The sequence below is a fragment of the Hyla sarda genome, chromosome 1 (genome assembly GCF_029499605.1).
Source record: "Hyla sarda isolate aHylSar1 chromosome 1, aHylSar1.hap1, whole genome shotgun sequence".
Lineage (NCBI taxonomy): Eukaryota > Metazoa > Chordata > Amphibia > Anura > Hylidae > Hyla > Hyla sarda.
The window spans coordinates 465,430,845-465,445,342 of record NC_079189.1 but is presented as its reverse complement, the minus strand read 5'-3'; the positions used below and the strand labels follow the sequence as shown (position 1 = coordinate 465,445,342).

At 39.5% G+C, this 14,498-nt stretch overlaps 1 protein-coding gene across 3 annotated transcripts in view; it reads right to left on the bottom strand.

Moving 5' to 3' along the window:
* TCTN1 (tectonic family member 1) overlaps positions 1 to 14,498 on the bottom strand; it is an 80,457-nt gene that overhangs the window by 47,073 nt on the left and 18,886 nt on the right. For all 3 annotated transcript variants that reach the window (XM_056536073.1, XM_056536064.1, XM_056536054.1), the window contains exons 3-4: positions 12,230 to 12,357; positions 9,964 to 10,115 (exon numbers count right to left, since the gene is read on the bottom strand). In XM_056536073.1, coding sequence (XP_056392048.1) covers positions 9,964 to 10,115; positions 12,230 to 12,357 — 280 coding nt within the window. The remainder of the gene's footprint in view (positions 1 to 9,963; positions 10,116 to 12,229; positions 12,358 to 14,498) is intronic.

Genomic DNA, 14,498 nt, shown 5'->3' with positions numbered 1-14,498 from the left:
TTGTATAGTCGATGTAACTATTTTTCGTAGTAGGTTTCTTATAAGTATTGCAATTTAATCTGGTTTTATCCGGGCTCACTTTAATCTCTAAATCAAGGAAGGTGATGGATTGTGTACTAATGTGTGAAGTAAAATTTAGAAAGTGACTATTAGTGTTTAGATTGGTAATAAATAAATCTAAATCTAAACATTAGATTTTTGTTTGTGGCTATATTTTAGTTGCCTAATATCTTTTTCTAGTAGAAAAAGATATTAGGCAACTAAAATATAGCCACAAACAAAAATCTAATATCAATTCTGCAGAAAAGAAAGCAATTCAAGAACTACAGGCCAATAACGAAATCACAATACGTCCCGCCGATAAGGGGGGAGGTATTGTGATTTTAAATACAAAAGACTATATAAATGAATGTCAAAGACAGTTGAATGATGATATGACATATAAAAAATTAACAAAGGATCCCACTGCAGAATACAGTGCTCAATTATTAAATATCTGTAAAAAAGCTTTAGAGGAAGATATCCTCAATGACAACGAATATAAATTCATCTTGAGCACTCATGAGAGACTTCCTGTTTTCTATTGTCTACCCAAGACACATAAGAGCTTAATTAGCCCTCCGGGTAGACCTATCATATCTGGGATCGGGTCTATGACTTCAAACCTGTCCCAATATGTAGACAAATTTTTACAAGATATGGTACAAAGCACCAAATCTTATATTAAAGATACCACCCAAATTGTCAAAATTATTGAATCATTCAACTGGTCTGACAATCATATTTTAGCCACTTTGGATGTATCATCCCTCTACACAAATATACGTCACAATTTAGGTCTGGCAGCAACTCAGAAATTTTTACTTAAACACAATCACAAACCTTCACAGATTGAATTTATTCTCACAGCTATTAATTTTATTCTTACTCACAATTATTTTTATTTTAATGGTGATTATTATTTACAGTTAATCGGTACCGCGATGGGCACCAGATTTGCGCCAAGTTATGCTAATTTGTTTATGGCATCTTGGGAAGAGGACACCATCACCCCCCACCTTGGCGCAAATCTGGTGCTCTGGAGACGTTACATTGACGATATTATTTTAATTTGGGATGGGTCTATCACAGATTTAGATTTATTTATTACCAATCTAAACACTAATAGTCACTTTCTAAATTTTACTTCACACATTAGTACACAATCCATCACCTTCCTTGATTTAGAGATTAAAGTGAGCCCGGATAAAACCAGATTAAATTGCAATACTTATAAGAAACCTACTACGAAAAATAGTTACATCGACTATACAAGCTGCCATCTGTCTAGTTGGCTTACAAATATCCCTAAAGGACAGTTTCGCCGTTTAAAACGTAACTGTACATCGAACAATACTTTTTTGGAAGAAGCAGAAGATATGACTTCTCTTTTCAAGGATAAAAACTATCCGGACACACTTCTAACCCAGTCCCTTAATCATGTTAAACTTCTAGATAGAACCACATTTTTTGCACCAAAAGATAAAGACACTATATCCACTGAACATTCAATTAAATTAATTTTACCTTATAATTATGAATATAAAAAAATTGAACAAATTATCAATAAGCACTGGCATATGGTCAAACAAGATAAAGATATAGGAGGATTGCTGCCAGACCGAGCCCCCATTGTATATAAAAAGGCCCCCAATTTGGGGATAACGATTGCACCAAGTATAAAACCACCCATAAAAATTCACAATATGTCTGAGACGTGGCTAAACACAAAAGGCTTTTTCAGATGTGGAATATGCCCCAATTGTATGAAAGTGAAGGGCCCTAAAAAAACTACAGAAATTTCATCATGTACTACTGACTTTAAATGGATCATTAAAGAACACATCTCGTGCCACACAAGTGGAGTACTATATTTGATACAGTGTGGATGTATGAAACAATACATTGGGAGAACTAAAAGACCATTAAAAACTAGAATTGCTGAACATCTAACAAATATAAAAAATGGAAACCTAAAACACCCTTTATCAGCCCATTTTGCAAAATTTCACAATAAAGAAATTACCACTTTTTTCTATACAGGCTTACAAACTATTAAGAAAGATTGGAGAGGAGGCAGCTTCATCGTTAAAATGTCTAAGGCTGAAAGTCAGAAGATTTATGAATTTAATTCTCTAGAGCCGAATGGCCTTAACTCGAATTTTGAACTTTTTGGATTTCTGTAGAGTGTGTCCCGCTCTCCCCATGGAGGCCCCCCCTTTTTCAAACATGTGGGCCCCCATGGAGAGGTCGGACCCACTCTATTTTTGCTCTGCGTGACTGGCCATCCTTCAACCTTCTTGTACACTAATTACTTCCATGTAAATCTATAGCACTTTATTTTATCTATACACCTATTTTACATTTATTTTATATCTTTTTATTTTTATTTTTTCTTATTTTTATTTTTATTTTCTTCTTTATTTATTTAATTATTACTTTTTATTTTTATTTTTTTAATTTTATTTTTATTTTTATTTTTATTTTAGTTTTATTTTTATTCTTATTTTCGTTTTTATTTTTACTTTTATTTTTATTATCTTTTTTCCATCTCAGTACTATACACTTTATCTGTACACTTTACTGCATGTTATATGTATTATTCTAATGTTTACAATATATATGACACTATATTTAAATAAGAACGCATATATACTGATTCTAAATGTGAACACTGCTTTATTAAGATGAAACAACTCCATGTTTTCCCACTCCACTCCGCTATTTGCGGAAGATTTAAACAGAAACACACCTGTAACAATTAGACAGGTAACATGTATAAAAGGACTTTGAGCTTCACTGTTAAAGATATCTCTACTGAGGAAAGGGTCATATATAAAGTACCCTGAAACGCGTCTAGAGAAAGAAATACTTATTGCATGACTACCGCAATCTACAAACCGCCATCATCTATCTCCGATACAACTCCATCACCTGCTGATTGTACACCTGGCTACAACTTATCCGCCATTCCACCAGACGCCGAGAGATCTTCCACGAGGCTTTCCTTTCCCTGTTTCCGGAGCAAGATCCATATATCTCCGAGTATATCTACATCTCCGGAGCCACTCCGTGATCGGTGACTTCTCCTTGGCCTGCGGCAACCGGGCCCGTCATCGCAAGCGCATGCCAGCGCTGGATAAAGCCTCCATTGCATCTGCCATCGAGCCTGCCATTACTTCGTGACCGGTGACCTTTTTGGCCTGTGGCATCCGGGCCCGTCACCGTAAGCGCACGCTAGCGCTGAATACAGTTCTCATATATTTATCTCTCGGACGTCCAGCCAAAACCACCCTGAGGAGTTGGTAACTATATCACTTTGTGAACTGTTCTAAATCACATGGGAACGGAGTATACCGCACAAAAGTATACTATGTCGGTTTACAATATATTGAGATAGCGGTAGAACGTAATTCACATGCTATAATTTTTACAAAAATATTTTTAATATATGTTTTGTATTTAATTATCTCACCTCCCCACAAGGGCCCTGTGGTAGGAGGCATTTTTGTATTACATTTGTATTATTTATTTTATGTCCTATCTGTATTTTTTATATTAAATTTGTACATCATTTAAAGTGAAGCACAGTCCGATTTATCATTTATTTTTTCTGTAATTTCATCATCATGTACCATTTTATGGTATTAGTCTAGAGGCATTTGGTACCCCCCCTTTTTTTCCTTATATATTATTTTGTACTAGTATTTTTTGGTGTAAATACTTTCCATTTAGCCTCGATTAATTTATATTGTGAGCTGCACATACCCCATTTTTTTAGATTTGTAAATTACTTCTATTAAAAAATCTTAATCATTCCAGTACTTATTAGCTGCTGAATACTACAGAGGAAATTATTTTCTCTTTGGAACACAGGGCTCTCTGCTGATATCATGACCACAGTGCTCTCTGCTGACATATCTGACCATTTTAAGAACTGTCCAGAGTAGGAGAAAACCCCCATAGCAAACATATGCTGCTCTGGACAGTTCCTAAAATGGACAGAGATGTCAGCAGAGAGCTTTGTATTCCAAAAAGAAAACCATTTCCTCTGTAGTATACTGACCCTACAAAGTACTGGAAAGATTAAGATTTTTTAAATAGAAGTAATTTACAAATGTGTTTAACTTTCTGGCACCATTGGATAAAAAAAAAAAGTTTTCCACGGGGGTACCCCTTTAAGGGTACGTTCAGACTAGCGGATCCACAGCATATTTTACACTGCTAGTCAGCTGCCAAAGGACCCCTATGGGATGCCTCAGATGCGCCTACTTGGAGCGGCAATCTGCCACTACGAGCAGACACACTGCGATGTGCGAGTTGCTGCTCGCATGCGCAGTATACTTGCACATCGTGGCTGCTCTTGGCCTAGTTCAGGGAGCAGGGGGAGCAGCCATGATGTGTACGAGTACACTGCGCATGCGCAGCGACTCGCACATTGCAGCAGTGTGTCTGCTCGTAGCGGCGGATTGCAGCTCCAAGCAGGCACATCTGAGGCACCCTGTAGGGGTCCTTTGGCAGTGGATCTGCAGTGTGAAATACGCTGTGGAACTGCTCGTCTGAACATACCCTAAAGGGGTATTCCAGTAAAAAATGTTTCCTTTTTTTTCCATATCAACTATTAAACCTTCTAGTACTTATCAGCTGCTGAAGTTGAGTTGTTCTTTTCTGTCTGACAACATTTCTCTCTGCTGACACATCTGTCTGTCTCAGGAACTGTCCAGAGTAGGAGCAAACCTCTCGTGCTCTGGACAGTTCTTGAAACAGACAGATGTGTCAGCAGAGAGCACTGTTGTCAGACAGAAAAGAACAACTCAACTTCAGCAGCTGATGAGTACAGGAAGGATTAAGATTTTTTTAATAGAAGTAATTTACAAATCTGTTTAACTTTCTGGAGCCAGTTGATATGAAAAAAAAAATAATGTGTTTTACTGGAATACCCCTTTAACCCCTTAAAGGACAACTGTAGTGGTCAAAAATCCCTGCCCAAATGTTCCCCAAACAAAAGTTATACAATTCAGTCAATTAGTCCTATTTACCTATATGCAGCCGTTTCTGAGATATTAGAGTTGCCAGCATAGCCCAGTAGTCCTGCGTCCGTCCCCTATTCATTACATTGCAGCCGCCATCTTGGGGACGGAGATCTCTTCCTCCCAGCAGTGTTTGTGCTCCCCCTAGCCTCTGTCAGGTCCTCCCTGCTTATGCATATGCATGAGCGGGTGCTTTCTGAGGCAGCCATAGGCTCATCCTCAGAAACGCCCCTATCTGTAAGATTCAAGCAGGGGGAGAATGAGGACGTCCACAGCTCCTCCCCCCTCCCCTGCTCTGTCTACATAGGACCTCACTTATCACCGGGAGGTTTCAAGTTTTCATGGGGGAAAACACAGAGCAAACCACAGAGCAGGGAGGGGAGGACGTGTGTGTGAAGGAGACATATTACACTGCACGGGCTGGTGGTGTATACAGGGAATAAATATCATACTGATTCTGTGTGTGAGAGGGGGGGGACTACTGAATGACACATGCTGGGAGTTGTAGTCCCTGTTATGTGTGTGTGTATGCCAGTGTTTCCCAACCAGGGAATGCTGGGAGTAGTAGTTTTGCAACATCTGGAGGCACCCTGGTTGGGAAACACTGGTGTATGAACTACAACTCCCAGGAGATTACAGAGATACAATAGAGGTGTTGGTGAACTACAACCCCCAGGAGACTACAGAGATACAATAGAGGTGTTGGTGAACTACAACACCCAGGAGACTACAGAGATACAATAGAGGTGTTGGTGAACTACAACACCCAGGAGACTACAGAGATACAATAGAGGTGTTGGTGAACTACAACACCCAGGAGACTACAGAGATACAATATAGGTGTTGGTGAACTACAACACCCAGGAGACTACAGAGATACAATAGAGGTGTTGGTGAACTACAACACCCAGGAGACTACAGAGATACAATAGAGGTGTTGGTGAACTACAACACCCAGGAGACTACAGAGATACAATATAGGTGTTGGTGAACTACAACACCCAGGAGACTACAGAGATACAGTAGAGGTGTTGGTGAACTACAACTCCTTTATACACTCAAACAGCAGAAAGCTGACACGGCATGCTTGGATGTATAGTCTTACAACAGCTGGAGGCACCTCCGCAAATCCAAGCATGCACATACAGCAGAAAGCTGACAGGGCATGCTGGGATTTGTACCACTGGAATTCCCAGCATGCCCGAACAGCATATAAAATAACTGGGCATGCTTGGAGTTGTAGTTGTGAAAAAGATGGAGGGACCCCTATCAGGACAGTTTTATAGACAAACAATTATGTTTTTTTACCATTTTAACTTTCACTCTCCACTCTCCAGTGCCCACACTACAGTGAGCACGGAGGCAGCTGCTTCATCACTGGACAGGAGCCAGCATGGGGAGGGGGAGATGAGCAGAAGGGGAGGGTGTATGCATAGGGAAGGGAGATGTGGGCGTTACAATATAATAATTTGCTCGGGGGGATAGAACAGGGGGAGGGCAGCAGCTTACAGGAAGTAAGCACAAGGCATGATGGGAGATGTAGTTTTATTTTCACTTCTCCTCCGTAATTCGTGTGCTGATAACGGGAGAAAGACTGGGCCAACTTTGATGGGGGAGACATCGTTGGAAAGGTCTTTCAAAGACCTATTAAATGAGGTAAAAAAAAAGTTTTTTTGCCCAGCACTGCAGATGTCCTTTAAGGATGCAGGGTTTTTCCATTTTTGCATTTTCATTTTTTCCTCATCACCTTCTAAAAATCATAATGCTTTCAATTTTGCACATAAAATTCCATATGATTGCTTATTGTTTGCTCCACCAATTCTACTTTGCAGTGACATTTGTCATTTTACACAAAAATCCACGGCTAAATGGAAAAAAAATTCATTGTGCGACAAAATTGAAGAAAAAATGTAATTTTGTAATTTTTGGGGCTTCCGTTTCTACGCAGTGCATTTTTCGGTAAAAATAAACACATTATCTTTATTCTGTAGATCCATGCAGTTAAAATGATACCCTACTCATATAGGTTGGATATTGTCGTACTGCGATAAAAAATCATAACTACATGCAGGAAAATGTATATGTTAAAAATTATCATCTTCTGACCCCTAGAACTTTTTTATTTTTCCGTGTACGGGCCGGTATGAGGACTAATTTTTTTTGCCGTGTTCTGAAATTTTTATCGTTACCATATATCGGACTTTTTGATAGCTTTTTATTCATTTTTTCGTTATATAAAAAGTGACCAAAAATACGCTATTTTGGACTGTGGAATTTTTTTGCGCGTACGCCATTGACCGTGCGGTTTAATTATATCTTTTTATAAATCGGACATTTCCGCACGCGGTGATACCACATATATGTTTATTTTATTTTTTTACACAGTTTTTTTTTTCATGGGAAAAGGGTGATTCAAACTTTTATTAGGGAAGGGGTTAAATAACCTTTGTTAACTTTTTTTGAAACTTTTTTTTTTTTTTTTTGCAGTGTTGTAGCTCCCATAGGGACCTATAACACTGCACACACTGATCTCTTATGCTGATCCCTGCAAAGCCATAGCTTTGCATGGATCAGCAAGATAGGGGCACGATTGTCCAAGCCTGTAGCTCAGGCTTGGAGCAATGAAGCGCAGATCGGACGTGATGGAGCAAGGTAAGGGGGTATCCGCTCGCGTCCTAGCTGATTGGAACATCGCGATTTCCCGATCAGCCTAACTGAGCTGCCGAGAAGCGTTTAATTTCACTTTCAGACGCGGCGGTCAACTTTGATCGCTGCGTCTGAAGGGTAAATAGCGCGCGGCACAACGATCGGTGCCGCACGCTATTAGCCCAGGGTCCCGGCTATCGTTAGCAGCCGGGAGCAACCTGGTGTGATGCGTGACCCCATTTTAAACACCAGGACCGGGCGAGGGGCGTACAGGTACGCCCTTCATCCTGAAGGAGTTAACCCCTTAAGGACCAGGCTCATTTTGACCTTAAGGACCAGACCAATTTTATTTTTGAATTGCATTTCCTCCTCCCCTTCTAAAAATCATAACTTTTATATTTCCATCCACAGACCCATATGAGGGCTTGTTTTTTGCGTCACCAATTGTATTTTGTAATTACATCACTTTTACCATAAAATGTACGGCGCAACCAAAACAATTCTTATTTATGTGGGAAAATTGAAAAGAAAACCGCAATTTAGCTAATTTTGGAAGGATTTGTTTTTATGCTGTACACTTTACGGTAAAAATTAAGTTTTCTTTATTCTGTGGGTCAATATGATTAAAATGATACCCATGTTATATGCTTTTCTATAATTGTACTGCTTAAAAAAAAAATCTCAAACCATTTTAACAAAATTAGTATGTTTGAAATTGCACTATTTTGACCACCTATAACTTTCTAATTTTTCCGTATTATGGGGCGGTATGAGGGTTCATTTTTTGCGCCATGATCTGTAGTTTTTATCAGTACCACTGTTGCCTAGGTTTTACTTTTTATACATTTTTTTTGGAATGAAATGTGACAAAAAAGCAGCAATTTTGGACTTTTTAAAAATAATTTTACATTTACGCTGTTCACCGTACAGGATAATTAACAATATATTTTAATAGTTCAGACTTTTATGCACGCGGTAATACCAAATATGTGTATTAATTTTTTTAAACACTTTTTCCAGGGGTAAAATGGGAAAAACATACTTTTTCCCTTATTATTGGGGGAGGGGATTTTTCAATTTTTTTTTACTTTACATTTTTTTTTACACTTTAATAGTCCCCATAGGGGACTATTTATAGCAATCATACTAGAAATAATAGCTATTTATAGCTAATACTGTTCAGTGCTATACATAGGACATAGCACTGATCAGTATTATCGGTGATCTTCTGCTCTGATCTGCTTGATCACAGACCAGAGCAGAAGACCCCGGGAAACGGCCAGAGCCAGGTGAGGGGACCTCCGGCTGCCGTGCTGGATGATTGGATCCCCGTGGCAGTGCTGTGGGCGATCCGATCATTCATTTTAAGTACCGCACTGCCGCAGATGCAGTGATCTGTATTGATCACGGCATCTGAGGGGTTAATGGCGCGATCGCGGATGTCCGCCATTACCGTCGGGTCCCTGGCTGCTGATAGCAGCCGTGACCTTCTGCGCATGACAGAGCGTAAATGTACGTCATGGTGCGTTAAGTACCAAGGCACCATGACGTACATTTACGTCCATTGTCGTTAAGGGGTTAATCTATGGCAGAAGTGTGTTCCACAGAAAATGCACCATGCCACAAGGGATACACCGTCTTGGATTGGCTCAAGGAACATCACAGCAAATCTCCCTGACCTTCATGGCCCCCATATCTTAATCTTCTACAATCCTCTTTGGGATGGGGTAGCCATTCTGTTTATGCATAGTCCTGCTATCTTGGTGGTCTACCTTATTTGAAAGATGAAAAAAAAAGGCAGTAAAAAGGGGCAGTATCAGTGAATTCATATTTGTAAGTTTATTTTCCCAACTGCATCTTATTCCAGTAAAATTGGTGTTAGTATTTATAATTCATGTGATACAACACAGCTTTAGAGAAGAGCCCTCATGGATCCCAGCACAGACAGTCTGTCTATTATTGATGAATGCTTCACCACACACCCTTTCTAAGATGAATGTTGGCCTTCTGATTTGGGAACATTTGTTCACAATATCACTGAACAATCCAAACCAGGCTATATCCATCATACTGTCACTTGCCACTGTTTGGCACTGTCTTTTTATTTTATTTGTGTGAGAAGTTTCACTGAGATTACAATGACAGGCTCTGCATTAAAAGGTCTGAAAACAATCACAATGCAAACAATATGAATGTGAGAACAAAGATGAGAGAGCAGGAAAGCTGAAAAATAAGAGCAAAAAGGTACCTCATATTTTGATGCATTGCGCGCTTCAGATGAGCCAACTGTGCTTTGTACATCTTCATTGTTAAAGTCTATTCCTCCAAACTCCTTGAGAAGACTATCAAAATTTGCCTTTGTTGGATCATCTGGGGTTATGAAGGACATTGCTGGCTGATCTATAGCAAGAATTATTAAAATATATAAAAAGAAATAAAAACAAAACAAAAAAGACTACAATACAAATTGGCTAGAAACACCAAAAAACACATCTTGCAACAAAGATAAACAAATCATTGAAATTTTTTATTTTTTTCCTTCACGACCGCTCAAATTTTTATTTGTGGCTTACGTTTTCTTCCTCCTCACCTTTAAAGGCCCATAACTTTTTTATTTTCCCACTGACTGACTGATGTTGTATTAGGGCTTATTTTTTGTGGGACATTGGTGAACTTTATTTTAGAATGTATTTCAAGGCCAGAAAAAAGTATATGTAGGGCAAAATTAAAAAACATATGGTAATGCACAATACAGTAACTGAAAATAAATTTATTGTATGGATCAGCACAATTCCAATGATACCAAAGTTGGATAATTAATGTTTCGTTTCATGGTAAATAAAAAATTGAAAAATAAACAAAATAATATTATAATAATTATAATTATTATAATATTAATAACAATAATACATAAAAAATATAACTAACTTTTGTTTATTTTTCCACCTACAGAACTGTGTTAGGGATTTTTAAATCGCTTTTTATTACATTTATTCTGGGATGTTATGTGATCAAAAATCAGCAATTTTGCCATTTGACCATTGACCATGCAGGATCAGGAGCATAGATTTAAAAAAACATTTTATTTTACTTTTACAAATTGTTGGGGGCCCTCCAGGGCCTATTATAATCCATCAGTAGATGGCTTACATAGATTGATGCAATGCTACTGCATTACTTTGATATACAGTTAGTGTGTTAGGAGACATAAACATAAAAGTGGTTCCATGCTGTTCCCAAACACAGCAGGGTTTCCTAAAAGACAACAAGGGAGCAAATTGGAACTACACACAACCTCAAGACAGGTGTGGTGCTGTTTTTCTCAGTCCTCGGCTCTCAGTTTTTTTCAGCACTCTATTTTATTATTCCTAAATAACCCCTTTAATCCTAATGCTTCTCAGGTCTTTTGACAAGTCTCTGTGTACATATCTAAAACAAGAAAGAAGAGCGCTCCATAGCGTAAAACCGCCACTCCAGGGTCCAATTTAAAGTGATAAAAACCCTTACCAAAGGCGGTTGCGTGAACTCACACACAACAATGGTCTGCGTGGATGAGAGAGTATATCTGGTCTGCAGCCTCCCCGACCTGGGCAGTATTCAACAGGTGAGGACTTCCAAGGGCGGTGGGGGGTATCGGCGCTGGCCAAGATCGGACACGTCCGGTGAGTAAAAGATTTTTTATTCAAATGCAACGCGTTTCACCGCACTTAGGCGGCTTCATCAGGCATCTGCTCACCGGAGGTGTCCGATCTTGGCCAGCGCCGATACCCCCCACCGCCCCTTGGAAGTCCTCACATCTGGGAACATATGGCAAAAGGTGAATGCATCAGTTAGGAAGCTAAGGTAAAAAATTAATATTACAAGCGATCTCCTGCCTGGTGCCCCGGGCTCTCTGCATGAATGAAATGTGTCACAGCACAAAGCATGCCCCCTCCATACATCTCTATGGGAGAACCAGAGATACCTGAACACTGTATCTCCAGCTCACCAAAAGAGATTCATGGAAGGAGCATGTCAGCTACAGCTTCGAGTGGCTGTCGACAATCCTCCATTCATGAGGAGAGGCGGGTGCCATACGGGAGATCACAGGGTCGGACCCCCTGCGATCTGACACTTATCCCCTATCCTACAGATAGGGGATAAGTTTTGTTATACTGCATATTTTATTTAAGGTTTAATAAGTGTCATCCTAGCAATCTTTATACAGAAGCACAGCTGGGTGTAACAGCAGGGGGTCCACTGTGTATATGTCCAGTGAGGGGGCCCTCAACCAGTAGCCGTTGGGGCTGTGAATGTACAATAATGGACCTTACCTAATGTAGTAAAACCTTTGTCTTTTTCTGTTTTGATGTTTTTGTTATTTTTTTGTTGTTGTTTAAATACATATCACTGTGTTTAACTAGGATAACAGAATCAATATGTTGCTACTTGCTCCCAAATTCTGAGATGTCAGATGCTACTGAAAACGGATCTTTCACAACTAAAATTTCTGAGAAATTTTTAGCAATACTCACAATTTGTTGATTGAATACAGAATATATTTGGGTTATTTATTTCCACTGTTTCGGTTACTCTTTCAGGAACTGTTGAAGTACTGACTGAATAGAGAACGGCTTCACGTTTACACAATTGGCTGTCATCACTGTAAAAACAAAAAATTCTAAGTTGTAGAACACTGTTGTCCATATTCCCCTATAAGCCAGGGCAGATAACTGCCGAGTGACGCCGGAGCACAGCTGATCACCGCTGCCTAATGTCGCCGGAGCACAGCCGCCCAGTGCGATCCAGGGGGCAATCCTGCAACAAACATAAATAACTTTAAAAACTATAGAAATAACATCAGAAATGTTATAACTCCATTGTATGTTAACTAGGACTGCAACGCATATGATTGTTGACCGTTTTTAATACAAATGGACTTTTCAGCAACACGTGTACATTTTTATGGGCCTCCACTCGGGTCAGTGATTACGTCACCTGGTCCTGCCCCCGGGCCCTGCAGGCTCTATCTCCAGTTTGCATGTATAAAAGGAAGCCATGTTATGTGTTCCCCCCCCCATGACCTGGGGAAGAGGGGTGCCGTCCCCTCGAAACATGTCACCCCAGTTTGTATAAATAAAACACTGTTTTACTTCTACTACTCTAAAGTCTGAAATCTTTACTATAGAGCCACATCCAGCATACACCAGAGAAGTGTCCATTTTTCTCCCCACACCGCCGCAGGTTGTGGTCCTCTCAAGTTCTACGACCGTCCCAGGATTCCTGGTATGGACGGACACGGAAAACACCAAGGCCACAACCCCCCCCCCCGCCCCAGACAATTTTCGGTGTTGTGCTCGGAGCGCAACACAAAAAGGTGAGCAGTTTCTTTGCACACATACACACTCTTGTAAACAAGACATAAAAAGGCACAGGGTGCGTCGGTATATGTCCCTTTTTTCCCCCTATATAAAGTCTATGTTGTGAGATTACCATAAAGCTAAGGATCTCTTTTTGTGAGCTGGCTATTTGCTGTTGGTAATCCCTCTGTTAAACTACAAATCCCATAATACCTTATTTGTAAGTGGGAGGTCACTTCCCTCCCACACATCAGCCACCGCGCCAATTGAAGCATACCTCACGGTGACATCAGAGTGCCAGTTACCCCACCTGTGCCAGTTAGCACTTCATTAGCATATAAGGAAAAACTAACATATCGGCCAAACGGCCGGGGGCGGATCCGGGCAAAGTAAGCATCAAACTGAGTATGGCTGGTTAGTGCGGGGGAGCAAGCTGACAGTTTCCCTTTAAAGGATCTGCTGCTATGACCTTGGTGCTAGATACTAAGGACACCTTCAGAAGTCTTGTGGAGTCCACACCGAAATGGATAATAAATAGTTATACTGCTGATCCCAGCTAGGTTAGTTTTCATTTGGGCTTTCAGGATTTATGTTTTGGTCATTTGTTTTCTGTAATCCATAGCCCAAACTCAACAATGCTTTATTTAAGAATCACAAGGATAATTGATATCCATTGAAATATTCACAAAGTATTTTAACATAATATTTGTTTTACCTTATTTTGATAAATAATAATGCAAATGTTTTAATATAGTTAACATCATTACAAGATCAAATTGCAATGATTTTATATTAAAATTAAAAGTTGTCAATTTTTTGTATGAAAAGGATCAGAGATCATAATAATGGATTTTGTATATGATTTTTGGCTTTCTATCCTTATACATTAATGAAATTCATTTAATGTTCCAGAATATTTAATTATCCAGCATCTGTCATGTTCCATGGACAATGGATTAAAATCATTTTACTGTAGATGGATTGATATATTCAGCAGACGAATACAAGAAAAATAAATGCTTTGACTGCCACCTTGTGGCTTTAAATAAGCTTTATTTTAAAAACCATAACAATATGTAAGGCTACGTGCACACCACCGTCATGCTCTGACCCGTTAAATGCCAAACAAACAATGGAGCCAAATGGACCCTTTGCACATTATACACCGCCAGGTTCCTACAGACTCTATTGACTTAAATGGTGCCTGTAAAGTCATCCTTTCAACGGGTTGATCAACTGTGCTTCCTTTAGCAGAGCTTAATGGAAATGTGAACTGTATAGAAAATTATTTGTTGTGTATGTTGTGGGATGTGCTCAGTGTGGGATTAAAACAAAATGTGTTCACCTGCTGGGATATTCCAACAGTACAAGTTCCCACTGATAAATGCTTCCTGCTCGAGTGTTTCCTATGTGTCAATAAGCAAGAAGAAGCTCTTAGCAGTGG